This window comes from Gopherus evgoodei, chromosome 3 (genome assembly GCF_007399415.2).
Source record: "Gopherus evgoodei ecotype Sinaloan lineage chromosome 3, rGopEvg1_v1.p, whole genome shotgun sequence".
NCBI classification, from domain to species: domain Eukaryota; kingdom Metazoa; phylum Chordata; order Testudines; family Testudinidae; genus Gopherus; species Gopherus evgoodei.
Genome location: NC_044324.1, coordinates 210,567,017 through 210,591,256, shown reverse-complemented (window position 1 = coordinate 210,591,256; position 24,240 = coordinate 210,567,017). Strand labels below are relative to the sequence as shown.

The 24,240-nt window shown below is 39.1% G+C and overlaps 1 protein-coding gene across 3 annotated transcripts in view; it reads right to left on the bottom strand.

Moving 5' to 3' along the window:
* Positions 1-3,946: 3,946 nt before the first annotated feature.
* KIF16B (kinesin family member 16B) overlaps positions 3,947-24,240 on the bottom strand; it is a 202,650-nt gene continuing 182,356 nt past the window's right edge. For 2 of the 3 annotated variants that reach the window (XM_030557951.1, XM_030557952.1), the window contains 2 exons: positions 23,399-23,482; positions 3,947-5,311 (listed from right to left, as the gene is read on the bottom strand). In XM_030557951.1, coding sequence (XP_030413811.1) covers positions 5,153-5,311; positions 23,399-23,482 — 243 coding nt within the window. In that variant the 3' untranslated portion in view covers positions 3,947-5,152. Of the gene's footprint in view, positions 5,312-14,190; positions 14,238-23,398; positions 23,483-24,240 lie in introns of all 3 variants that reach the window. The other variant, XM_030557953.1, reaches the window with a different exon arrangement.

Here is a 24,240-nt window from a genome sequence, read left to right as displayed (position 1 = left end):
ATGAACTGTCAATGTCTTCATACACAAAACTTTACAATTTTGAAATTAAAAAACAGGAATCACCATTTCCAAGAGTGTTAATAAAAGTAACCAGCAAAGTTCTACAAATTTCTCTCCTCTCTATGCCTTGTCTCAAAATGGCAAGAGATGGAGAAAAGAGACCTTCTTAGAGATAATGTAGGGGCAAATTTTTCTCCCAACAATTCTGGCACAGAAATAGAGTTATTTTGTCTGTACCCACCTTAAAACCTGTCTCACATAGGCTGGAGCCTCTGGGCTTTTTTTTTAAATTTGGAGCCTCAAACTAGCGGTACAATATAACACTGTCTTGTTGCTAAGGGGCAGAATCTCTTTTGTACCCTTCCTAACAGGCTGTATCGTCACTGGTTGTGTGGCCATATGTGAAGGTGGCTCAGGAGCAAGCAGAATTCATTCATGCCCTCTGTTGCAGGTGATGTGATCGGGGTAAACGGAGCCTGGAGGAGGTTCAGCAGCAGCCATTAAACAGGCAGAATGGCTCTCAGGTGACATCCTTGGCCCAATGTGGAGGTTGCTCTTTGGCTTTGACTAGTGCTTCTCAAATCTTGACTGAGCAGTTCACATAGAACAATGCTCAGGTGCAAATTTAAGGCAACTTTGCAGCTCCTTTGTGCAGCCCTGCTGGCACAAAGTGTCTGTGGTATTGAATGGTCTGTGGTGTTGAACGGAGGCGCACAACTTCAATTAACAAGTGTAAAAAGTGGGGCCCCGATTCAGTAAAGCACTTCAACACACTTTGCTTAAAATGTATAAGTAGAGCCACTGAAGTCAATATGATCAAAGTTAAACATGTGCTTAAGTGGTTGCTGAATCTGGACCTGAATGCTTAATCATCCAGGCAGTGTGAAAACACAGTGCCATTCCTTTTCTTTAATAAGGACCTTAACTTTCCCCTGCTCCTCCTCCCAGTGGTTTTGAAATTTACATAACTATCCACAGAGAACAGATTCATGGATTATAGAGCCAAAGGGACCACTATGATCATCTAGTCTGACCTCCTGCATAACACGGACCATAGAAACTGCAGATTCTGTAATAACTTGTGAGCTATAGCCTACCTCTTTTGGAAAAATGCCCAGTCTGGATTTAAAACTTCAAGTGATGGAGAATCCACCAAATCCCTACGTAAGTTATTCTAATGGTTAATTATCCTTACTGTTAAAAATCTGTGCCTTATTTCTAGTTTGGATCTATTTTGTTTCAGTTTCAATCATTGATCTCATTATGGCTTTTAACACCACCACATTTACTCATATAGCTTCCAAACTGATGATATATTTTGAAATGAAAAACAAGTATGTGGTTAGTTTTTATTCTGTTATGTTTGCTATGCACATTCAACACTATGGGCCAGATCCCCAGCTGGTGTAAATCAGCACAGCTCTACCGACACCGCTTTAGATCAGCTGAGAGTCTGGCTCTCTATGCCTTAACTGGGGTCTGTATCAGAATATTGTTAAGTTTTTTAATTCAATATTTTGGTACTACAGTTAATCCTATACATATGTTTGTACATAGTTTTCAAAATCTAAAATGATGTGAAACATGTGACTTACCTATGGGAATCTCTCCAACTCTTGCAATAGACCAGTGGTTCTCAAACTGGGGCTGCTGCTTGTGTAGGGAAAGCCCCTGGCGGGCTGGGCCGGTCTGCTTACCTGCCGGGTCCGCAGGTCTGGCCGATCATGGCTCCCACTGGCCATGGTTTGCTGCTCCAGGCCAATGGGGGCTGCTGGAAGCGGCGGCCAGCAAATCCCTTGTCTCATGCTGCTTCCCGCAGCCCCCATTGGCCTGGAGCAGTGAACTGCAGCCAGTGGGAGCTGCGATCAGCTGGACCTGTGGACCCGGCAGGTAAACAAACCGGCCCGGCCCGCAGCTTTCCCTACACAAGCGGCAGCCCCAGTTTGAGAACCACTGCAATAGACATATATTTTGTGCATGGCCCATCACAATTGCACCCAGGATGGCCTGACAAGTACATCTTCATTGATTTTTTATGGGAAAGCACTCTGATGAACCTAACCAGCACTGCAGGTAGTCTGTGCAGTAAGTCTGCAGAAGCATGTAAAAAGGATTCTTTGGTACATCAGCTTCTTTCATATAAAAGGCATGCAGTAAAGTATGTTCTATTTTAAAACCACCTTGTTTAAATTCTTTTACAGTAACTGCCTATAATATTTTACTGCAAAGAAGAAAAAACGTCTTCCTTTTGCAACGAGCTTGAGGGTAAAATTTTCAAAAGCAGCTAAATGATTTAGAGATCTAGGTCCCATTTTCAAATTGACAGGCTCCAAAGTCCTCTTGACTTTCAGTAAGACTTAGGGTATATCTATACTCTACAAAGAAAACAAACCACCACCTGTAGCAGTGGCTATCAAAGCTCCGGTCAACTGACTAGGGTGTGGGGCTTGCGCTACAGGGCTAAAAATAGCACTGTAGACATCCCCACTTGGGCTGGAGTCTGGGCTCTTAGCAGGAGTCAGAGTCCAGGCTCCAGCCCAAGTGGGAACGTCTACAGAGCTAAAAATAGCTATTTTTAGCTCTGTAGTGTAAGTCCAAGGTCAGTTGACCTGGGCTCAAACTCACTTCCACTTTTCTATTTGCAATGTAGACCTACCTTTAGGCTCCGAAGTCACTTTAAAATGGGACCTAAGTCTCTGAATCACTTAAGTGCTTTTAAAATTTTTACCCTAATGATAATATTTACTAATTGGAATATGCACTAATAGATGTGCAACTTATTAGAACAATTCTATTTATTCACATCATCTTTTAAGTTTGAAAGGTTTCTAAAAGAGGAACTGTCACAGTGATCGAATACAAATGTGTAGTCTTCACTTTTTCTCCTTGTGTTTATAATATTAATGTTGCAACAATTTAGACTGCCAAATACACATTGTCAACTTTGTCAGGCCACATTTAACTGCATGACCATTTCACGCAATATAAAAGTAGCATGGCTAATTTGACCTAATATATGGAAACTCATATTGTAGTTCTGATTAACCAGGTGGCACTCTTTATACTCAGGAAAAAAAGCATGAAAACCTATTTTATGAAACATTTTAATATCTGAAAGTTGTTTGCCTGCTTTTTACTAGGGCTCTCGATTAAGAGCAGTTAACTCACACGATTAACTCAAAAAAATTAAAAACGATTAATCGCACTGTTTAACTTTAGAATACCAATTGAAATTAATTACATATTTTTGGATTTTTTCTGCATTTACAAATATATTTTCTTTTACAACACAGGATACAAAGTGTACAGTGCTCACTTTGTCATTTTTTTATTACAAATATTTGCACTACAAAAAATGATAAACAAAAGCAGCAGTATTTTTCAATTCACCTCATACAAGTAGTGTAGTGCAATCTCTTTATCATGAAAGTGCAACTTACAATGTAGATTTTTTTTGTTACATAACTGCACTCAAAACCAAAACAATATAAAACTTTCGAGCCTACAAGTCCACTCAGTCCTACTTCTTGTTCAGTCAATCGCTAAGACAAACAAGTTTGTTTACATTTACAGGAATGGTGGTTGAAGCATGAAGGAACATATGAATCTTTAGCATATCCAGCATGTAAATATCTTGCAACGCCAGCTCTAACAGTGCCATGCGAACGCCTCTTCTCACTTCCAAGTGACATTGTGAACAAGAAGCAGGTAGCATTATCTCCTGCAAATTGTAACCAAACTTGTTTATCTAAGCGATTGGCTGAAGTAGGACTGAGTGGACTTGTAGGCTCTAAAGTTTTACATTATTTTATTTTTGAATGCAATTTTTTTTTGCACATAATTCTACATTTGTAAGTTCAACTTTCATGATGAAGATATTGCACTACAGTATTTGTATGAGGTGAACTGAAAAATACTATTTCTTTTGTTTTGTACAGTGCAAATATTTGTAATAAAAAATAAAGTGAACATGGTACACTTTGTATTCTGTGTTGTAATTGAAATCAATATATTTGAAACTGTAGAGAACATCCAAAAGTATTTCAATAAATGGTATTATTATTAAGTGTGATTAATCATGATACATTTTTTAATCACTTGACAGCTCTACTTTTTACATAATCTATTACATATAACCTGTACATGTCTTCATTCCAGTTAATATTGTTTTTTCTGTTCTATAGTAATACAAAATGGATACTACACTGTATATACATGTGCAATTCTAAACAAGTCCTGAGTAATTCTGAAGTATTAATAAAACCTCAATTCTAATTTGTGCAACTAAAATTCAGATAAGTGTTACTCTGTTGTGAAGAAACCATCTACTCCAAAATAAATATAGCATTTTACCTTAGTTCTACGCATTGCTGAGACCTCTGTAAAGTGCACAATATACAGTTACATTTCAGGTCATTAGAAAATGAGAAAAGATGCTGACCTCATTCTTGAATAATGATTGTTTCCTTTCTTTTAATTAATGGCAAGTGATTCATTCTGCGTCTGTATAATCAAGCATGGAAGACTTTTACAGAGTTTGAATTAAAATCCTCTGCAGTACATATTTTGTAAACATTCAAGTCACAGGTCCTTTGATTCTTATAAGGAAAACTGTACAATCAAATAGTTAAACTGTGCTTCTTGGGATAAATAAATACCAATGGAGCGTGAGTATCATCTCAAATGCCACAATATGTTAAGGGGAAATGGAAAACAGGAAATAATCTTAAGAAACAGCTTGGTGGAAACTGATCATTAGAAAAACTCCCCTTATGACTACATAACCACAGTAAACAGGAGATAATCTTGCAGTACTATAATGAATTGTCTGAGCAAATGTAAAGGAAGCACTTTCACTAATGAGTGGATCCCAACACAGCATGAGAATTAGAATTTTTGAACATCATTACCAGAGCAACTAGCGCTAACAAATGTTTGTATATTCCATGCCAAGAAAATGCAGGCACTAAATACGACAACCGCTAAAGGATGAAGGTCAGCATTGTTGCATATCTGTTTTTAACTGGCAAAATTTTTGATGGATATTTTCAGGCATGGAGATCGATTCTTTATTTGCATTTTTCTGACACCACAGAATGGAAGGCACAGCTTTAGAATCTTCTCCACTGGCAAAGAATCCCGGGCACAACAGTTAGCTGGTCCCATGGCTGCTGTAGTCAAACACTCCTTTCTTGAAGAATGGTGAGAACTCACAGATGGTGTGTTTTGACAGGGTTGGTCCAACTTTATCGATGTGTAACGGAGATGATGGAGACTTGAGCATCATGCAGAAAAAGTTCCTGAGGTATTTCTGGGAAAAGAAATCCACTATGTCAGAGTGCTTTCATGATCACTTTGGTTACAGTCATTTTGAAGAGTTAAATACAAGGCAAAATAAAAAAAGTTACACATGTTCATTTTAATAACTAACCATACTTAAATACCAACCCATAAAATGTGTCTCTGAAATGTTTACGTTGTTGTCAGGTAATATAAAGAAATGTTTACTATATTCTTCTCCTGCCAGAATTGTTACTATTTTGCTCTACCTCCAGAATAATACTCTCTGCTAATCATGGCTTACCAACATGCCTGGAAAAGAACACTCAAAGCTAGCAAATATTGCAGCAGCTCTGTAGGAATTTCCAACTCTGCAGGAATTTCACTAAATATGGATCCAAAAGAACTTAAGAAATCTTTTCAGCACCTAAGTACTATGATCATTACATTGAAAAAGAATTGTTTTGATCAAGGTCATCTGTATAAATTATACATGTCCGGCTCTACCGAAAAGGACCGGAGACACTTGATATGGTTTTAATGAGGCCGAAGCTCTATAATTAAATGTCTGGGACTATCTGGCAGATAAAAGTGTACAGCACAGGTAGCTTCATGTTCATTCAATAACTATCCCGGGGGTTTCTGCCACCTCAGCCGCCTTTTCCATCTAGGTCTCCCAGCCAACCCATTGCTGGGACCTTATCCACCCCTCCTTATAGGAGGGTTAAGGTGGGCTATAAGAAAGGGTGGTTGGCTCCTTGTCGGACCATTCATAGGAGCCCCTGGCTCTCCCCACCTGTAAAGCACTGTTCCCCCTTCCTCGCCCATCCGGACAATAGCCTCCTCCACGTAAAGGTGTGGCGCAGTAATTATCTCTGAACTGGGTCCTTCTAGTGAAATCCACCCTAAGACTGTCTAAAAGAAATACAAAATGCAAGAAGTGTTCCAGTTCCAAACAGTCATATTTACCAACCGTTCCACAAATTGTATCCATTTATATCTTGTGAAATTGTGACAGTAACAACATACAGATCACTTTTGTAAAACCGATGGGGTTTTCTTTAAGTAAGGTTTTGGGGGAACATGAACATTTAGTGCGACTTAACAAACAGCGCTTGAAATGTTCAAATGAAATGTGGTAGATAAAACATATGCTGAGGGAGACACACAGACCTGTACTAAAGAGTAACCAAAAATATCACCTCCCTGATTCCGTGCAAACAGCTGCGAGGGAAATCTTATCTAAAGTAAAAGGATAAAGTCTTTTGCTCTGCTACAGACTGGATTAAAAAGATAACTGACTTGTCATATCTTTAGATATTACACACTAATCATGAATTCAGGGGGAAGAAATCTATTTAGTAGAATATCCTATGATTAATGTGATGTTCAGTTACCTGAATGCAGCATACAGCCCTAATACATCCATTCTGAGAAGCAATCACCCTAATTAAAGTCCACATTACCTGCTTTCTTTTCAAGAAGAACTTCTCCATAATAAAACAAGCTATTTATCCATTTGCTGTTAAGAGTCTTGGAAACAAACTATATTAATATCATGGAAAGCAGCTGGCACATAAGCTATTCTCTTGGCAGGACTGGTGGATTTTCTTTTTTATTCAGATCTCCCACAGGTTGTATTAATGTTCACAAAAAAAAATATTTCATTATGAAAATGCCTTCAAGATGAATTCCAATAGACTAGGAGATAATTTAAAGCAGGCAACAGATGTTGTGTCAACATTTGTCATAATTAGTTCACGAAGCAGGGTCCCTTAAAAAAAAATAATCCCAACCCGATAAAGCCTGAAGGATGAATAGGGATGTAAATCAAATGTAAAAATATAACACTCTGCTTGAGTTTTAGTAGTGGAAAGTTACTGCAGTAATTCCAGTTTACTGGATCTGAAGGTTCACAGAAGGTACCAATTTTTTAGTCACAGTCATCAGAAAGGAAATCGCATTCACCTTGGTCTGCGTGGCCAGGTGATTTATTGCCATGCCTTTCCTGTAAAGCCACTGTTCTTGCTATAGCCTTGGCAATTCTAATGGTAGTACAAAGAAGCCCTGTGCTAGGAGAATATAAGTATGTGAAATGAAAATGGTAATAGCAGCAACTGCTGTTTCACATGATTTTTCCAGATCTACACAGAAATCATCGTTGGAACACTACAGCTGGCTGGAGAGTGGAAAACAAATTGTGAAAATGTTAGTCCTCTCTCACCCCCCATATTTTTTTGCACTGTAGTATATTGCACTCTAGTAACACCATATACTATATGTCACTATGTGCTACCTTGTTTAATAGCCTCTAGATCTGGTGTTGCAGTGCAGTCTGGGGCTGTTGTGCCCTTCACCTCATACGGCTGGTCCAGATGTGCTGGTTGGAAGTTAAAGATTCCATAGTACAGTGAAACATGTCCTAGACCACATATGAAACTAAGGCTGAGTGCATTGTTGCCATGACTTCCTATCCAGTCACTATACTAACAGTGCTTAACTCAATGCCTTGCTATTCCCCAAATGTGGAATGTACTACAGTATATCAACACCTATTTCTAGCCTTGCAGTGTTAACTTTGAAAGTTAACTATCAAACTCACTATTATGAATATTCCAAGAGACATGTTCTTATGACATTTTATTTTTCATTCTGGTAAATGCTTTCAGAATAGCAAAAATTACAATATTCACTTGTTCTGGATTATTTAGTCTAGCAATCAGTGTTCAACATGTACTTCTGAGTTCATGCTGCTATTAGTGTTTACATTGTTAAATTGTTGGCTTACAAAACATCCACTGTAACTGTAAATATCTATATGTTTTCCAATGATGGCATGGAATCTTGGCATCATTAGATGGACAGCCCTTACACTTAAAGCACTTTAACATGTATCTATCTATCAATCAATCAGTCATTTGGTCCAAGAATAAACTAAGAAATATGGAAGATTACTTTCTAAAGGAATTTTATTACCACTATGTAAGAAAATGTTTAAAGCAGGAATCCAATCTGTTTTATTCTTAGGTTCAAAGTATGTGTCCCCAAGATTTGAAAGGTGATGGTTGTGCCCTTTTGTTTGTCCTATATTTTCATGTCCTTTAGACTGACTAACTTGAGATCTATATTATGTGAACTACACAAACTTAAACCTCAAAGCTTTAACCTTGCATGACAAGTATTCCTGCGGGAGAAAAACTTAGAAAGCTTTGTAAGCCTCAAAGCTGCTTTTTTTGTTGAATGGGCCAAGCTGTTTTCCCTCCATTTTCATTTGGTGAATGGTGAAATTATAACCATTTCAAGTTTTAAAAAACTATTATTTTAATAGGGTTCATTCTATATCTGTAGGCCAGTGTTCATCTGATGTGCAATGTCATTCTAATGATTTTTGCACTACTTCACTATGTGGGGACCTCATAATTTTACATATTTTAACATGAATCCATAACTTAATTTAACAGTATTAAAATTGAAAAGTTATCTGGAATGTAAAAGGATTCTTATCTTCCATTCGGTTGTGGCATATTAATAGGGAACACAACTCAATTAGATTGTTTTCATATGTTAAAAAGAGTGACAGCTTTTGAGACCACTAGCAGAGTTAGTAAGAATTAGATTTATTTTTATCGTATTAATCTTTGCATTGTTTTGAAACTCATCAGCTGCAGTACTTATAGAAAGTGAAAGAAACTTCCAGCATCAGGGGTTTGGACTCTAGGGTCTTTCCCAAACTTACTATTTTTACAGCAGGTTTCTTGTCATACTGGGCTTCATAACCCCCACAATAATGAAATATTTCGCACTTGCATTTAAAGGAGCTCACAGTTTTACAAACCTTAATGAGCTAAGCCTTACAGAGCCTGGTGAGGTAAGGAATAATCCCCACTTTACAGCTGAAATTGAGGTACAGATATTAATACATTTGCCCATGGTCTCACAAAGGATCAGTGGCAGACTCAGGAAAAGGAATGCCTAGCTTGTTAACCCAACTCCTATCATTGGACCATCTTTCCCTTTACTAAAATGCTAGTCTTGCTCAGACCCAGCCATATAACTACTATATAACCTGTTAACAAGAGGAGTATTGTTAACAAGAGGAGTTTTAAGCCAAATCTGGTTTAAACTATTAATAGAAGAAAAACACATGGCTATTTTCTATAGAAAGATGGAAATATTATAAAAAGATACAGATTTCAAGTTCGCTGACTCTTAATAACACATTACTCTGCAATTAGTACATGTAGTTTCAACGGGAGTACCTCAGCCTAAGATACTCCTAAACAAGGGTATTAGAATCTAGTGCAAAATGAGCAGATAAGCCGGAGTCTGGTTAGCTATGAGGGCTTCCAAGCAGTGACAAAAAGAAAGAAAGATCTGCTTAAATGGCAGAGACTCTAAAAGACTCTGATTGTTCAGGCATCCAGTGTCACTGCACAAGTCAGAATGTTAGCCAGCTTGATCTTCCTCAAAACATTAGATCCATCTAATGGGGGGAAAGGGGAAACACCTTCCAGGTGTTTTCTCTACCATTTAATTTTAAAAAGGTTAAACATACTAGTTCTTCTCTCTCCTCCCAGAGGTGTCATGAGGAGTAACTGATGTTTTTCTGCAGTGGTTTTCAGATGTGAAGCACTATATAAAATGTCAGGTATTATTACAAACTATCGGAATCTGTTAAGAAGCAGCCTTCTGGAGATGGCATGCTAACACACACAGACTGGAGGCAGGGTCTCATGGAGAGACAGGATTTGCAAAGTGCACGATCTGCGGTGATCCTACAAAAGGAATGGTGAGGTGTAAGGGGTTCATGTCTTCCCTCTAGAACTGGGCTTTGCAACATTTAGTCATTTCTGATTGTTCTCTTGGCCTCTCTTCCCTGTAAATGGGCAAGAGCCACAGGAAATGAGACTGTAAATGGATGTGTGATGGCCCAACAATAGGCAGCAGGCACAATTATACATATCATGGAGAGGGGAAAGAATGAAGATGGTACTCATAAGGAAAATGGAGCTGAGGGGTTGCAGACTGAACTAATTCTAAACCATTGGGACATTATCTAGTTCTTAGGTAGATAATACATCGGAAATGGCTATTTGAAAACTGGTAGAGGGTGGGAATGGGAGGGCATTGAGGTTACTAGCAGAAGGAACTTAGGATGGGTTAGAACTATTGTATGCAGCAAGTCTCAAGTTGCCGTGTTTTCTGGCTGCCAGTAATCCTGACTGCTTTGACAAAGGACTCCTTCCCACTGAGGCTCCCTGATATCACCCTAACAATTGTTTCTTGATCCAGCCCTTAGGCTAGTGAACAGCATGGGACAAGCATGTCTATTATGGATGTCAGTCTAGGGATCAGAGTAAGAACTGGCACACAGCCTAGAGGCAACAGGAAGGTGTCAGAGCTCAAGAGGGCAGGGAGTGGAGTAGGATGGGCCATGTGCTGTCTACAAATAGCATTCTTATCCCCAACTGCCTCAGCATTAAACCCACAAACACACCACTGGGTTGTTCTCCATGCTTTCCAAGATACACAAACAAGGGAACCCAGGCAGACCCATCATATCTGGCCATGGCACTTTTACTGACGGAATATTGGGACTCACAGAAACAATCCTCAAACCACTCACCACACAAAGGACTAGCTTCCTCCAGGACACAGCTGACTTCCTCCACAAATTCCACAACATTAACAACTTCTCTCAGAACACCATCCTTGCCACCAAGCATGTCACCTCCATATACACCAATATCCTTCACAATCATGCCATAGCTGCCTCCCTCAAATATTTACCTGACAACAGACAACCCTCAGATATCCACCCCAAACATCTCCAAACTCATCCATTTCTTCCTCACCCATAATAATTTTACATTCAACAACAAACACTTAGTCCAAGTTATGAGAACAGCAATGCGGATGGCTCCCCAATATGTCAACCTTTTCATGGGCAATCTTGAAGAATTTATGGACAAATGCACGATAAAATCAGAGATATATTTCATCCTCTGGACAGATGACAAACTCCCTCATAGATATTTACCACAACTTCAACCACACCACCTATTCTTTAAACTCTCTCTGGAATACTCCCACAACAGCATCAACTTCCTGGACACCACAATCAGCTTCAACACTGGAATCTTACAGACAGCTATATACAAGAAACACACAAGAAACTTTAATAGATCCAGTAACCACCCCAAACACACCAAAAAATCTTATCTACAGTCAGATACCACAGAATATGCTCTGAGGATAAAAATCTGGGATATACATCTTAATATGCTCAAAACCACCTTCGCCTTACAAGGACACTCCACTGGAGAAGTAGACTGTATCATGGAACAGGCCCCCCAAGGGAGCCTACTTTAACACAGAAATAAAACCCCCTCTGACTGCATATCCCTAGTTGCCATTTACTACCGACACTGGGATCCATAATCAATGAGGAAAGAAAGAAAGACATCTTTCTTGAATCCCCTCTTCTGACCTTCAAACAATCTCCCAACCTCTCTAAACTCATAATCAGAAACAAACTCCCCACAGACCAAGACACACCAACTCATAGCGGTACCAGATCCTGGCTGAACAACAGATGCAAAACCCGCAGACATATCTCCAGTGCTACAATGATCAACAGCCCCCATAATACACCTTTCAAGATCCATGCCTATCACAACCTGTGGTGCACCTCATCCAGTGCACTGACTGCCTTGATAGGAACCATGTGGGTGAAACCAGACAATCACTATGGTCTCAGATGAACTCACACAGGAAAATGTTAGAAGACAAAAACACATCACCTGTGGGTGAACACTTACAGCGATCACTCTATATCTGACCTCATCATCATATAAAACCTGCACAACACTTTCAAAAGACAAGACTGGGAGCTTAAATTCATAACTTGGCTGGACACTACAAATCATGGACCGAACAGACACATCGTATTTATTATTAATTAAACTGCTTATTATAACAGCCTATAACCCACGAACAACCCTTCCAGCTGCTTCCTCACCCACTCCCTTTCCCTCCTATGACCGGAGAAGTGTTAATGGCCCACTTTACATTGCATGGCTCCTTGAAATGTGTGTTAACTGCTGACGCTAAACAATCTGTTCCACTTTGTATTTAGCTTTGACACTCTGGGGCATGGTCTACACTACATACATACTTCAGTATAAACACATCCCTTGGGGTGTGAAAAATCCCCACCCCAGGGCGATGCAGTTATACTGAGCTTAACCCCCTGCGTAGACAGTGCTATGTCCGCAGGAGAGCTTCTCCCACCAACATAGCTACCGCCTCAAACAGAGGTGGAGTTTTTAAACCAACGGGAGAGCTCTCTCCCATCTGCTAAGTGTCTTCATCAGACACGCTACAGAGGCACAGCTGCAGAGATGCAGCTGTGCAGATTGAAATTTGTAGTGCAGACCTGGCTTGGGTATGCTTCCCAGACCTAAAGAAAAAGAGTTCTGGGTAAGCTCCTCTTTCTTACCAAAGAGGGTGGTTCAGTACAAGATTGTATCTTACTCAGCTTGTCTCTAAGAGTTAAACAGTCAAACTTGCACGCAAGGTTCTTCTTTACAACACTGCTTCATCCACCTTTGCTAAAAATACATTGGTATCAGTTCTTTTCCAAGTTATTTTGGAACATATTGCAAGATATCCTAAAATCAACTCTAGAGTAAAATATATGAGCATACTAGCTTGTGTTATTCAATATCTTGAGTTTTATTTCATGCACTTTATATAGTGATTAGTCACCTTTAGAGCCCCACACTACTGTATATACACTGGGGTCGCTGTGGGCAGTTTCAATTTTATATGAAGGGGAAGAAATCTTGGTGCCTGAGAAAATATTCAGTGTTTAAAAGCTATTATTTCTTTGAAAATCTAAGCACAAATGATACATTTCTAGAAATGTTACAGTATCAACTGGTCCTGTATCTTTCCTAGGGAAAGAATCAAGTTCTGGACTTTGCTTATAACAAAACTATAGAACTAAACAGCACTGTCATTAGTGGACAAAGTTATGGAAATCTCATTTTAATAAAAGAAACTGTAAATACCTCTGTATCTATTATAATTCTACACACATCCATCAACATTAAACCAGAGCCCTTCCCCTGCAATCAGATAATCTGTGTAGGCATAAAGATAAGAGGTTGATCAGGACATGCAGGAGAAAGAAGAATGACACATAAATGGATTTAAAGCAGCACACCACAACTGCATTAGTTACAATATTAAAGGGAGGGTGACCTGCCCCAAAGTTCCAGGCATTAACTGGGTCCAGTGCTTGGTGAAATGGCCTCACGCTGTACAACCAAAAAATACAAGATGGGTTCCTTTAACCAAACCCTTGCTACTCAATTCATGATTCAGCCTAATGCTGAATTGTATCACCTGCCCCTCTCACCCAAGCAATACTGTTTCCTGGCAGTGGGGTTTTCAGCCACTGAAGTTTGGAGGGGGGAGCGATAGCTCAGTGGTTTGAGCACTGGCCTGCTAAACCCAGGGTTGAGTTCAATCCTTGAGGGGCCAACCTAGGGATCTGGGGCAAAATCAGTACTTGGTCCTGCTAGTGAAGGCAGGGGGCTGGACTCAATGACCTTTTGGGGTCCCTTCCAGTTCTATGGGATAGGTATATCTCCGTATATTATATTATTTATAAGGTTAACAGAGTTAAGGCTGCTTACACATATTTCCTACCAATGCAACTGTAAAAAAATAAATCAAAACAATCACCATTTAATATCCAGATCAACCTCAATTTGCATGCCTTTCCACCCACAGATTACAATTCCTAACCCCCACTCAGACACTTCACCTCCACTGTTCCACCAGACAGCCATGCATAATGCTCATAACCAATTCTTCAGAATCTCACACATGCAATCTTACCTCTGGCCTCACCAAAATTCTCTTGCTGACAGACAGGTTTCAGATGTCTACAATGTACGAATGAAGAAAATCCAAGATTGCAGTTATAGGGACTCCCCAGGAAGGAGGAACCAGAGAGAGAAACTTGCTGTGTGTGTGTGTGTGCGCGCGCGTGTGTGTGTGAATATAACAGTTATGATGAATAATGCTAATACCTTTTTTTAAACTAGCCTATGCCTGAGTTGTGTGTAGGGTACATAGACCTGAACTTCAACATATTAGAAGCATATTAGAAGCGTTTGTTAGTGGGACCTGAAGGAAATATTAGACCACAAGTCTAAATTTAAAAAAAATGAATAATGTAACTCATGTTACTGAAAATATTTGTTATTCTCCAAACAATTAACTCTGCCCAAGAGCAAGTGTTGTGACTCTGGTGCACGTCCACAGCTTTCTGCTTAAGTAACAAAAAGGATTTAACCCCCATTAGAACTACAAATCTGAGCATAACCTGAATTATGGAGGACACCATTCTCAGCAGGTGTAAGTCAGTACAGCTTCAGTGAAGCTATGGCAATTTATACTAATGAAGGATCTCGCCCAGAGTTGCTACACGTATCCTAACAACATATACACAACACAAAGATCTGGGATAACATATTCAAAGCACCTACGTGACTTAGGAATTTAAGTCTGATTTTCAGAATTGACCTAGGCGCTCAGGAGACTAAGTCTCAATAAAACTCAATTTTAGTCAGAGTGATAACAAACAACTTGAATTCAATACATTAATATTAATTTTTTCTTACCATAAAAAACAAACATTCTCCCAGAGGCTGGTTAAAATTCAAGGTGAAACTGCTATTCTAGCTTTGCAAAACCAAACTTTTCATTATAGCTATTTAGATAATTTTTCTATTCAAGTCTAACAGCATGAGCACATTATGTTGAATTATTATTATCCAGCATCAGTTGAATTAACTTCTAAAGTCAGTCTAGTTCATGAACTGCAATAATATTCTGCTTGATATTACACTTTAACAAATGAAATTCATTTATAATCTATGGGACTTAATATTTCTTACAATGTCTGCATGTTAAAAGGTTACATTCACTGGCTTTACGTAGTTCCCATAAAAAACATACCCATAGCCTGCCACAGAACAACTGTGATTTACAGTTGCTATATCTGTGTGAATCTGCTTTTGGAAGTAAAAGGCCATATTAAAAAGATCAAAACAGACCGAGCTACTGAAGGAAATCAATCTTTTCTCCAGAGCACAAGTCAAAACAAATCTTGTCAAAACCTTTTCACAGACTGCAACAAAGGAACTGAATTTACTACGCATCCCTTGGCCAGCAGTGACAGCATGTCATCTGCTGGAGTGGCCTTGGCAAATAGCTACCAAAAGTACTTGACATGCATCACCTTCAACTTCCTCTGGTGAAATAAAAAACTGGAGGATGACTGATAAACTTGCCTCAAAAAAGGACAGCACTGAGTTGCACCTTGTGTACTTGATCAAGAGCTCACTTTATTGATGCACTCAGCTCCAGACTGTGGCAGGTCGTTATTGGGAAGCTATACTGTATGGCAACTATTCAACTTACTTTGCAAGAGGATGTTGAGGAATATGTCTTGAACTGACAGCAAAACAAAATGTAACTATTACAAACACTAATGTGAAATTAAACTAAGTCTGAAATGGGTTAACTCGTAAATTTTGTAATCAACATTAATGGTTCCCTCCTTTTTACGATACTTTAAGAAAAAATTGTGAAATGGCTGAACATTCTGAATGATTGATCCTATTTTTTTCCTTTGAAAAGACAATGTATTGCACAGGAAAGTTTATATTTTTATCGCAAAAAATCCAGTGCACCTTGGTCCCGTCTATTTTTTCTGTCTGTGGCACACAACATTTCACTCTCCTGAATGTTGTAATCCTTTGGTCTAATTCTGATTGTTGGGTGTAATGCGAAGATAGCTGGATGGTGTTCAATGGCAGTGATAACCTAGAGGTCAGACTAGGTGATCTAGTGGTCCTTTCTGGCCTTAAATCTATGACTTGAAGGGGTGCCTGAAGTTAAACAACTGAAGTCATATTTAAGAAACGAAAAGCTGTTTTGGAGGTATTTATAACAGTCAAAAGTAACAGACATCCAGGTTTGCAAATCACGTTTGAAAATCCAATCCTGCAAGTGCCCAAACAGTAAATTACTGTTGGTCACTGGACTGAAGTGAATCAATCCAATTGGTTATTTCCAGTTACCAATCCATTCAAGTCTAGTAGACCACTTTTTAGGCTAACTTGGAGGTTTGAACTGAACTCTTCTAGAAAATAATCCCAGGTTTCCATTCATGAACTGATCAACTCTTCCCCCTACCAATATTATTAGAATACAATATTTTGTACATGCTCTGTTCTGTTTGAATCTCAATGGAGTTTATTCACACTATCTTTCGTAACCTGCATGCAGATTAAGGTAGAGGATGCAAGTGTTTGGTGCATGAAAAAATCTTAGTTTCTTCTTATTTGTATCTATTAAATGTAATCATTAGGAAAAATCATTCACTTTTTGAAGATGGTGCCTGATACAAAGACAACAGAGCCACCCCGAAATGTCGGAATGTTTAATCTCTTCACTGCTGACAGCTGCTAAAACACAAAACACTGCCACTTCAAAGGGGATGTACCAGGTGCTTCTGGGCAACTCTGGTGGTGCACCGTGAGTCATGAACCTGGTGTGTCATATAGCATCAAAGTGGCTAACTAAATAGGTTTTATTTCCTGAATGTAAGCCAGTGCTTCATTTTTTATTTCTTTTAAAAAATATTTTCTTAATGCAAATACAGGTTATAAGAGGCCCAATCTAGCTATCTGTAGCTAAAACAATCATCTTAGAAATGCGTTAACATATTTGATATTCACAAAATCAACCTACTATGCTCTCCTTTCTGGGCTAATGGCAGTTTCTTTCCTGTCAGTGCCTCCATTATAGTATCTCTCTCATTTTGGGGAAATTAAAAAAAAATGTTTCTCCAAAACAAGCGACATTTCAAAGTTTAGACTGACTCTGAGACCATGCAACTGACACCTTCTCCAGTGCAATCAAGTGCTCCAAATTTCCAATACTGTTTGCTTTTCCAATAGCAAAATGAGCAGGTACATATGCACATGTATAATGAAAAGAAAAGCTTCAATCTTTCTTTGAACGATTTCTAAATTTATTCTCAACATTTTAAGAACTACCTAGGAGAGCTGCTTCTAAGGGCAGTAGTTACTTTCATACTATCATAGACCTACAATCAAACTGGAAGAACCACGCTAATGAGAAGCTGGCTTTAAAGCTCTTCCTAAGGCTCTGATATTAAGGAAGCTGTTGCAAGCTCATCACTAGAATCTAACAATTGTCTTTTAATAATCGCTTTGAACTGACATCTAATCAGCAGCTTTGACAGCTCTTTGTACTTGGGTTCACTGGCATGAAAGTCAACCAGAAAAAGGCAACTTTTATTTACCACATTTACTTTGATTATCACATTTTTTATACAGTACTCACCTTCTCAATTTGCCTGCAAATAATGTGAACAAGGTTACCTCAGATAACAAACAGATGGGGGTTGGAGTGTTCATTTAATGCACTTGCATAGCCTGCATTGTATATTCAAATATACAGAAAGTGCAGGATGATGGTGTTAATCTATCTCTGTAAAGTGCTTTGAGATCTCCGGACCTAAATCTTGTATTTCCTTAAACTGGAGTGTAGTTCTTCATGTTTAGGAGAAGAAAAACAGTGGATGTTGCAAATGGGATATACTGGGAAAATGGGTGGGGCAAGTAATGCTTGGAGTGAAGTGACATTTCCTTAGCCAATCCTTCCTAAAGGGAATACATCTAGCCAACCAACTAAGCAACTGCATTCTAATGAAAACATATTTTGCCACCAAAACGGAAACAGACAAATGTATTGAAACAGCTTTTTCATTTGGTTTCTTTACCAGTTTAAAAAATAAATAAATCCCCAAACAGTCTACATTCCTTGTAGTTTTATTAACAAAAATAGGATAGTACAGTATATCCTTATTTACAGAAGTCTAATTGCATGAAAGGAAAAATACCCTAACTTTTATTAACAAAATGAATCAACAAAATTTTTGGCTGTTTCAGTTAAGGCAGATTTAATCAAGCACAGTTGGCTCTAAAGTGAAGTTACAGTCGTTAAGCAACTGAACAACTAATTTAGAGTTTTACCCTAAACAGATCTCTGATGAAACAATTAATGGACTGCAAATAGAGCATTTATTGCTAAAGCCCAGAATTTAAATCTACCATAGGTAATTCTGAATATACAATTAGTCTCTCTCAGTTCTCTAGAAGAAAAGAGAATTCTCTGTGCAAACTTACCACAGTAATTCAATATAGACACAAGAGACGTGGATGTCCTGTGTTATATTAAAAAAATCAATGCCAAAAGCCTCTGAATTATAAATATGTAGACTGGTCAAAGGTTACACAGATTACTCTTTGGATAATTTAAGTCACATTTTCCTATCAATGAATGCACTGAAAAAGTTTTGACCTTCTGAGGACTGGAACACATAAAACTTTTAGAAATTTTTACAATGATCCTGTTTTGAAGTTAACAACCTTGACTTTAATTTGAGGCTGTCTGGACCCTTTTCATCCAAATGGCCCCAATACACGAGGAGGACCTATGCAGACCACAACCTTCTGTGTCTCCTTCTCTCAAAACACAGGTCTATCTCAAATGCCACCCACTCACCCAAGTCAAAAGAGAAGTCTCGCATGAAGTTTCCAAAAATATTCTGGCCCTGGTTGGGTTGAAAAAAATGCCGCAAATCCTCATACTACTTTAGTAGTTTTGCTTTCTGTTTTGGCTGGAACCAGAAAGAACACAAGTATATGAAAATTACATTAAACTGCTACTTAACTACCAGGAATTCCTGAAAAAGAATGCGTTTGCCAAATGTTGCTATCATCAAGCGTGATGAAAACTTCCTTGACCAAAGCCAGTCAAGTGAAGTCAATTAAAATAAGTGTATTTAATCATCAAATAGTTTATGCTACTGCATAATTCAGGTTATATATTTAATTCATATTGAAGTTGAACAGTGGAAAATGGCCCCGTAAGATAAGTTCCTCTCAGAGAGTCTTCAATGTTTCAGAACACAGAGCCATGGGCAGATCTTGCAACTAGTTACAAACTGGTTCTGAGGCAAAGTGAGGAAGCCACAAGGACCTCTCAGCTGCTGATGATTCAAGGAATAATTCTTGTAGACAAACTGTTGAATTTAGCCTGACATGCGAGTTTGCTTAAGGTACGTGTTGCCTTAATCCGTAAACGGACAAATACTGAACCAAACATTTTTAATTTGATGCTGTCTGGTTAATTCCAAAAAGTAAGAAAAACCTAAATTTTGTCTCTGCTCGAAAGAAGCAGTTGCTGCTCACCACAGATGAGATACTAATTGAATCTGATTAGTCATCGAAGTCTGTCCTGTCCTTGAGAGATGTTCAGGAAATAGTGACAGAAGCCAGAGTTTGTTCAAAATTACAAACACCTACTGGAATGTAAACAACTGAATATCATTTATGAAGAATGACCAGATTTTGTCATCCACCAGAGAAAAACACCTACTTCTGACCTTGACAAATCCAAGTTCAATATTCAGGCAGAACATTGTTATAGTGTAACACACAGTTGCGGCTGCATCCAATAAACTCAGTATAGAGACTCTGAAAAGAACATAACATTTTTGTTTTGCAGGGAGACAATTCAATCTCTCTTCTAAAAATCTTATATTAACTCTTCTGATAGACCCAGGCCAGTAGGGTACAGGAGTCTGGTAGAGGGCAAATATACTGGTCACTGGCTGAGTAGTTTTCTGTTCCCTGAGTGACCAGAGCAGGGGCTGCACTAGAGTAATCAGGAACTGCTAGAACCAGTTAAGGCAGACAGGTTGATTAGAACACCTGCAGCCAATCAAGGCAGGCTAATCAGGGTTTAAAAAGGTTTAAAAAGGACCTCACTCCAGTCAGGGTGGGGGAAGCCAGAGGACAGGAAGTGTGTGTGAGGAGCTGGGAGCAAGAGGCACAAGGAGCTGAGAGTGAGAGGCTGTGCTGCTGGAGGACTAAGGAGTACAAGCGTTATCAAACACCAGGAGGAAGGTCCTGTGGTGAGGAGAAAGAAGGTGTTTGGAGGAGGCCATGGGGAAGTAGCCCAGGGAGGTGTAGCTGTCATGCAGCTGTTACAGGAGGCACTATAGACAGGGCCCTGGACTGGAACCTGGAGTAGAGAGCAGGCCTGGGTTCCTCCCAACTCCTGATCAGACACAGGAGAAGCTGACCCAGACTGTGGGGAAGATCACTGAGGTAAGCAAATCTGACAAATAAGCGCAGGACCCACCAAAGTAGAGGAGGAACTTTGTCACACTCTATATTAGTCTTATCAAATGACAAAATAAGGTCACATAAATGTTTTAATGCGTATCATCTCCCAAGACTCAAGGGGAGATGGTGACGTATTATGAGATGTAATGTCATCAATATGTTGAAGACTACCAACTCTAGGATTCTTCCTCATTGGATTCAGGCATTGCTGTTTCTTTGCTTTCCCTGGCTGTAGCAGATGTAGGGATGTGGGTGAAAGCTAGTTGTCTTAGAGTGAATACAGATAAGGAGAAGCTAAAGTTTGATGGCATAAGCAGCTGGAGGCATATGTCTGTTGATCATCAAGGTACTGTAGTCAGTCTTTAGTTTTGTTGTATTTCCTTGCCAGAAATGCCAAGTTTTATGTTCAGCTGGTCAAGGCATTGCATCACTTGCAATAGCCATCCATTCATTATTCACCTTCAAGTGAGGCTACTGAAATGTACTCTATCTGGGATTAATCTTGAAGACCACATGAAAGTTTCAACTAGTGCAAAGTATAGCAGCCAACGCTTTCAGAGAATCTGTAGTTTATAGTACATTACACCAACATGTTTTGCACTGCCAGTTTGCTTCCAGGTCTAATTCAAGGTGCTGGGATTATTAAAAAAGCCTTACTGATCTTGGAGCCAGTTATTGCTAAAACAGCCTCGGTCACTCTGTTCTACCAAACTAGCTGCAGTACTTCAGGTGTAAGTTCACAGCACAGAAGTCATAGGAGCCAACAGCAAAGCACGATCAGTAGCAGGGGCAAAGCTTCAGAATACACTGTCATTGGTAATCCAAAATATTGCACTTTTACAGTGTTACCACAAATCTTTGACCAGGCTTTTCCTGTCAGTGGGTGTTAGTATCCAGTTAGACACTGGTCTCTTTAGTATTTCTAGTTTGGGTTCTTTCTTGTTGGGGATTACTGAGTAATGTGGGAATATGTACGGTATGTATGGGTAAATAGTGTATTTATTTATGTAAATAGTGTCCAGATATTATGATAGCTGAACTATATATAGCTAATAAATAAGGTTTAAACGGTTTAATTTAATTAAGGTGAATATAATAAATTAAAATGTTAGAGACTATTTGTATAAGTATATCTAAAATTATAAATACTGTATAACCAAGACTAAACCCCATCATTTTACAAAGCAGTTAGAATATTTAGATGTACATGTATAAACACTGCAATAAAATCAATTAATAAAATCAACAAAGACAAGAGATTAAGTTACTGTGTGGGACACAAAATACGGAAGCTAATTCCAGCACTGAGAATGGAATATAACCAGAGATTTAGTAATATAAAGAGCATTTAAAACTACTGTAGAACAACCTGAAGCAGGAAACAGATTACATTTTGAAATTGCACTGTTGGGTACCAGCCCGACAAAAGTCAGTGGGAAGAGATGCTTGAGTTTCACAAAATGCTGTGGTATGTAGAAAAAGATTAACTAAAAATAAGAATCATAAGGTTCAGAGTATGATACAATTTTCTTTGTTTTCTCTTTGTTCTGTTTAAACCGCACTTCTTATTATTTTAACTTAATGCAATGGCTCCAACTCCATACGGACTTGCATCCCCATGCAACCCCATTAGCTATAACAAGGTTGCAGAGTGATGCACATTAGTACAAAATCTGGATGTCCCCCCCACAAATACCCTATACTATAATGATGAATGAGTTATTAATGAAATACAGAATCCTCACAGGTGCCCTGTAGAATAGCTAGAAGGATTTGGAAGCTGGAACAGGGCCGCCTGGAGGGGGGGGGCAAGTGGGGCAATTTGCCCCAGGCTGTGGGCTCAGCAGGGCCCCCCACGAGTTTTTCGGGGCCCCTGGAGCAAGGTCCTTCACTCGCTCCTGGGGCCCCAGAAAACTCTCGCGGGGCCCGGACCCCCGGAGCTTCTTCCACTCCTGGTCTTCGCCGGTGGGGGGTCATTCTGCTCCGGGATGGAACGACCCCCTGCCACCGAATTACCGCCGAAGACCTGGCTGCACTTCGGCGGCGGGTCCCGCTTTGGCAGTAATTCGGCAGCGGGGGGTCCTCGCTGCGGGTCTTCAGGGCACTTCGGCGGCGGGTCCCAGAGCGGAAGGACCCCCTGCTGCTGAATTACTGCCGAAGCGGGGGCCCCTGCCGCCGAAGACCCCAGGTCCCCGGAAACCTCCAGGCGACCCTGAGTTGGAACTGTGTACTGTGTGCACACCACAGCAAGAGGATTTGAAAATGATCAGAAACATTGTTATGCTACAATCAAACTTAATTCTAATCCCAGTTCAGAGAAGAAATAAAGTAAATTCAAAAGAAGTTAGATTACAAATAAAGCTCAATGAAGCCTAAAGAGTGCTTGCATCTTCATACTCAGATATTCTGATACAGTAATTAAGATAAAATATTGCAAATCTTCAGTTAGTAAATTGAGTTTATAGTACGCAATCTTCTGTAAAATCTTACGCTGTGTGGAGACCATCTGTCTACACTGAATGCTTACTTCACCTCATCTACCACCTTTTCCTCCTTAAATAAATCTACCTCCTATGAAGAAAACTAAAGATGCCTTTTTTTTAAAAAGACCAGAAGGATTTTTTTTTTATAAGCATGTTTCATTACTTTGCAATCTACTGCTGCCATCTCCTGTGGTAAATGAAGCAGCAAGTAACTTCACACTTACAAATAGACTATTTAACTTCTGGCATATGAGAATGGTTCCTATAGGTCAGGCAGACACAACTCTGTCTAAATATACTCTCAAACGTCTGTTAAAAAATTACCATTACCTCTAAGTGACTCCGCCGTTCCGCGATCACTCTTTCATCCTTATTTCCAAATAGCTTCTTTGGAGGGAATTCTAAGGTAGCAAGCTGTAACAGATGTAAGAGAATTAACTGGTACTGTAAATGAAAAGCTAAGCTGAAAGCAATTCTCTTTAAAACATAAAGTGATCAGAGAGAGGAAAATGACAAATATTCACAAGTTACAGTACATGCCATTAGGTCCAACCCCATTATGCCATTCTACTAATGTTAATATAATCCAATCTGTACTAAAACAACAGGATTGTACTGTCACAAGTGAATAATTGCAAAGCAAATATAGGAATTTGAATGTCTCCATCCACCAACATAAAAATCAAAAGTCTGTAAACTGAACCTGCATATTACACTGGCTGCAAAGAAGAGAATACGAGCTGTTTAGGAATTCTGTATATTTTAAAGACCAGAATCATCTGTTAAAATCATTGTAAGCTTCTCTCCGATTGTGTTACATCTTCATTTGATTTTGTCTATGATAACTATATAGTTTCCATTATTAAATCTGAGAGCTTTTACTGAAGTCATGCTTTGCAGATAGTTACGCTGGGCTTCAGGTGACCCCAGGTTAGTTGCAGCATGTTACTAAAAGTCACCGCGGGTGAGCATAAAGACAAGTTAAGCTATGATCAAGGTATTTTACTGAATAATTGGCCTAACTTTGGAGTGTCCAAGCAGAATCCATGTAAATAGGGTAAAAGCTTATGTATTACACTGAAAACGAAACTACCAACAGCACAGTTTTATTCTGAAAAATGACTATCTAAAGATGTCTATTACCTATGCAATAGATGCACTCCTTGTAGATG